At 41.9% G+C, this 4,694-nt stretch overlaps 1 protein-coding gene across 2 annotated transcripts; it reads right to left on the bottom strand.

Moving 5' to 3' along the window:
- Window positions 1–10: 10 nt before the first annotated feature.
- On the bottom strand, window positions 11–3,444 carry LOC123162101 (2-succinylbenzoate--CoA ligase, chloroplastic/peroxisomal). Of its 2 annotated transcripts, none has more exons than XM_044579903.1 (10): window positions 3,119–3,444; window positions 2,839–2,911; window positions 2,467–2,635; window positions 2,241–2,339; window positions 2,019–2,116; window positions 1,647–1,840; window positions 1,446–1,570; window positions 927–1,315; window positions 611–819; window positions 11–323 (listed from the first exon to the last, which is right to left on the bottom strand). In XM_044579903.1, exons 1-10 carry the CDS (start codon window positions 3,427–3,429, stop codon window positions 197–199), a joined length of 1,794 nt encoding a protein of 597 aa, XP_044435838.1. In that variant the 5' UTR covers window positions 3,430–3,444; the 3' UTR covers window positions 11–196. The 2 variants fall into 2 exon arrangements, with proteins under 2 accessions (XP_044435838.1, XP_044435839.1); XM_044579904.1 differs by having other exon boundaries at window positions 945–1,315.
- Between the last annotated feature and the right edge of the window lie 1,250 nt (window positions 3,445–4,694).

The following is a 4,694-nucleotide window of genomic DNA, read 5'->3' as shown; positions in this document are numbered from 1 at the left end:
TACGTCAATACAACACACAATTTTAGGGTTCTATATTTTTCTCACAGACTATTTCTTCACTGATGACCACTACAACCGAATATCCAAAACTAGGCCATGCATGTCCGTACATGTAAACTCGTACAAAACTGAAACTCCATTGGAAATGGTCGGTGGAGAGAAGAATCCCACGTGATTGTTAGTCCACGGCCTGAAGCTACAAACTACTACGCGGTTGCATGCAAGCCAAGACCTTGGCCTTCAGCTCCTCTCTTTTAATTTTGCCTGTGGTGGTCACTGGGAACGGCCTACTCCAGTGATAATATAATCTTGGCACCTTGAATCTGTTCCAAAGAGGATCACTACAAGTTACTGGAGAAAAGAGTGTACGCGCAGTAATATACGTAATCCTTTAAGAAAAAGCTTCAAGAATATCAAATAAATATGTGCATGCCTGAAATAACCTAGTGACTACTATTATCTGCAGAGAATAAATGTAGGATTAGATGTAGATCCTCCGTACTAATATATCATTTGTCTGCACTGTTTAAGACCTAATCTATTTATTGAATTCAAGTAGTAGGGCATGCTACTCCAAAATGTGGTAATTAAGAGGGGAGGGATTGCTAACCTGCTCAGATTTTTTATCCTGCAATATTCTTGAAGAATATGAGCAGACACTTCCTTGCCTTCTCCTTGGTGCTCAGCTGTTGCATCAACCCATCTCCAGTCATCCCTGATGCTAACACAAGCGACAATTTTCTCCCCAAGGCAACTATCCGGTACACCGAAAACCACAGCTTTAGCTACCCCTGGGTGTTGTGACAGCACTAATTCCACCTGCAAATATTTGAGATGTTGATCATTAGCCATGATTGTTTTTAAAGATGAAGAAACTAACACCTAATATATCAGCTTGAGAAGATTGAAGAGGACATCACATGCACCAGTAAAATAAGAAGCACCTCTTCCGGGTAAACATTTTCCCCTCCGCTTTTTATGCGGCCTTTTTGCCGCCCCATGAGCCATAGTTTACCGGTCCTATCTATCCATCCAGTGTCCCCGGTGTCAAGCCATCCATTCCTAACAGATTCTGGTGTATCAGCCGTACTGTTCCCCCAGTATCCAACCATTGTGTGCAAGCCTCTTGTCAAGATTTTCCCCATTTGTGAAGAGGTACTGTTACTTTCATCTCTACCGATTCGTATCTCGACATGAGGTGATGGCTTTCCAACACAAACACCCTCAGATTGCTTGGTTAACTGGTTCTTGGTTTCTTCAACTTCTGGGTTGTTCATACGCATGAATGTCAGCGATGAGCATGCCTCTGTCATCCCTGATAAAAACAAGTTCAGTACTCAGATAAGAGATGTTACTGTTAGTAAGCATAAAAATGATTACATAATTTTAATTTCTAAAGAAACTGCAGATAAAGTGAAGTGGCATTTGGTCGTAAGAACATATACCATAAGCTGAAAAGATAGCAGCGTTAAAAAATAAATGAGAAGCTCCATTTATCAACTCATCCGACAACCTGCCGCCACCATTGAGGATCTTAGCCACCGACCCGCATCCTGATATCTTGTCTTTCCTGATCAAGTACCGAAAGTCAACAACAAACTGGGCATTGTTAGGCTTTTAGATTGTATTTTAGCACTATCGGTTACCGAGAATAGGACAGGAGGTCAGCCATGATTGTGGGAACGGTGATGAAACAAGTCACTTTGTGTTCTTGGATTGCTTTGATAGCTGATTTTGCGTCGAATTTAGGTATCAGGACATGGCAGCCTCCAGCCATCAGGATGGCCAAGCATGAAGAGATCCCTCCGATATGGCATAGAGGGGCTGTATGTAGGTAGACCTGTAACCATACAATAATTATAACAACTATTGTTATTTTCTGAAATAAAAAGTCAGTTACACTCAAATAGCATGAAACTTAATAACATCATTTGACGCCCTAGCGAGCAGTGCATGAAGTTGGATAAGCTAATGCAATTTTCAATAACTACAGTGGTACATGGATCCTGAAAGCATACATCATCCTCACCGTAGCCGACAACGGCGATTTTTGCTAGAGATTGAATGATCAAAGATGTATGGCTTATTGCTACGCCCTTTGGCTGTCCAGTGGTTCCTGAATCAGGACCAAACATGAATTCAACCTATGTGTTGTCAAAATGCAGGGCTGAAAAGCCTCTAGCACTGCCGGTAAAAGGCTTAATACAAATCAAAGCCAAGAACCAGCCCGGAGCTTTTACCAGATGTGAAGCATATTAAACCGACATCCCTCGGAGCCGACACGGGCTCCATTTCCGTGGTTCCTCTGCAACTCCTCTTGACATGATCAACTGACACAACTGAAAATAACATGTTGAATGCAGAACATTTACAAACGCCGGTCTTAGATCCTGTAACGATCTATTTTGTGGTCAATCCAAAAAAGGAAAAGAGAAAGAGGCATCTCTCCATCTTCTGCATACTTACAGTTTGCACCTTGGCCGATGTTGACAGGATCCCCGATGGTGACGTAAAGGCAGATGGATGAGAAGCTCTGGCTCTCCATCAACCGGAGCGCCCATGAGCTGTAAGCACCATCAAAGATGAATGCCGACGGCCGCACAAGCTCCAGCGCCTGCACCGCCTCCTCGAAACTCTAGACGAGAAGAAATACGACGTCATTCTTTATTTTTTGCATTCTTCAGAATGACACATTCAGGCAAATGGCCAGCTTCAAATACTCATGCAGCAATACGAGTTGGAGTTTAATTGCATTTGGAAGATTTCAGGTCATACTGTATGATGTAGTGCGGAGATGTTGATTTGTTCATCTAGTTAGAGGAAGAAGAATGCTCTTACCCAGCGGTAGTTGAGAGGGGCAACGATTGCTCCGATGTAAGGGATGGCCAGCAACAGCTCCATGTACTCAATGCTACAGGCGATCACATGAAAAGTTGATGATACTGATATACAATTTTCACTGATGCTCAGATTCGTTTCAAGTGTCTTGGATATTGTTCTCTGTGTGTGCCAAGCCCGAGGGTTGACTTGCGGAGGGCCAAGAACAGATGGTTGACTAGCAATTGTGAAATGGAGGAAGAGAGGCAGGCGATGTGAGCTGCAGTAGCCTTGTGCGTACCTGTTGAAGCCGACGACGGCGACGACATCACCGGGACGGACGCCGCGCTCCAAGAGGCCGGCTGCCAGACTGCGCACGCCATCCACGAGCTGAGCACCGTTCAGACAGAGGTCGCCGGAGACGGCCACAGTAGCGCCGGCCCGCCTGGCGAGGATGCCACCGAGGCATTGGGCGATGTGGCCACTTGCCATGAATGAGGCGGGAGCGACGCGGAAGGGAGAGGTCGTGCCAGAAAGTGTATACAGGATTGCGAATCCAATCCAAAAGAAGCTACTTGTTTGGCTGCTAGCACGCCCCGTCACACCAACCATAGAGGTCGATGTGCAGCCGTAGGCATCCGTCCGCGACCGTCCGCATCGACGAGTTTTGTATTAGCTCGGACCTACAGTGGTACTCCCTCCGTGTTTTTCGACACTAAGTCAAAAAACATCTTACGTTATGAAATGGAGAAGGGTTTTTTTGTCTATAGTAATACTTTACTATTCTTTTGCGGATCTACTCTACTGAACTATAAACTAGAATACACTATCAAACATGCCCGCACGTTGTATCGAAAGAAAAAAATATATATAATCACTAATCTAATGCCTCACGACCACATTTCGCCGCATCACTGAAATATTCTCACTTCCCGTCTCTGACAACAACGAGACATACCTTGGAGCATCAGCCATGTAATGTCTGAAATGCTAAACTTCTATACCTTATTTTACTAATAAAGTAAAAGGTGTTTCTCTGGAAAAAAAATCATCCATTCATCCATAATTATTTTTTATTTTTTAAGATTTATTCATTCTGAGTTGGTACTATTTTCTCGAAATAAGTTAAAAAAAAAGGTTCGCACCAGCGCAACAATGGGCCTCAGCCCATGGGCAGGTGCACGTTTCTCGCTCACAATATGTAACTAGTAAATGGCACGTGCCATGCACGTGTAGAGATAATGTTTTTTTGAGGGAACATGTAGAGATAGTTATATATTAACACAGATACATGCGAAAAAATATGGGTAATTTTGAATAGTACTGTCATAGTTTGAACTACCATAGGTGGAGACACTCAACTCATCAGCTAATTAATCATTAATTATTAAATTATAAAAAAATTAATCATGTTTCTGTGTAATACTAAATTTACACAATTTAGAATACCATGAGAAAAAGCATACCCACGTCATCCTTAAACATTTGTCCTAATAAATTTTAATATGTATTAGATTGAGCAATGGAAAGAGTGATATTTCCAAGTTATTTATCGTTAGAAATAAAATAATAATATAAACATTAATTATGTCTGTTTTGTTGATATGAATTTTTCACATAATTTATTGGTAAGAAAAACAATGGTAATAATATTTGTAAAACAGATTTATAAAAGAAAATAAAAGCTATTTAGTTGTAACATATATTACATTTTTACTTTGTTTGCATTTATACCCAGACTTATAAAACATTTGGTTTTGGCTTGTGCGCCTATACCCAGGCTGCACCATCACATGCTTTCTCTCTCTCTTGTCATGATGCGTGCTTGCTAGTTGCTAGTACTCCTAGTCCTACTATACTCTACTGCAGCATGTATC

This window comes from Triticum aestivum, chromosome 7B (assembly GCF_018294505.1).
Source record: "Triticum aestivum cultivar Chinese Spring chromosome 7B, IWGSC CS RefSeq v2.1, whole genome shotgun sequence".
Lineage (NCBI taxonomy): Eukaryota > Viridiplantae > Streptophyta > Magnoliopsida > Poales > Poaceae > Triticum > Triticum aestivum.
Note: the sequence above shows the minus strand (reverse complement) of the source record. Positions and strands in the feature narration are given on the sequence as shown.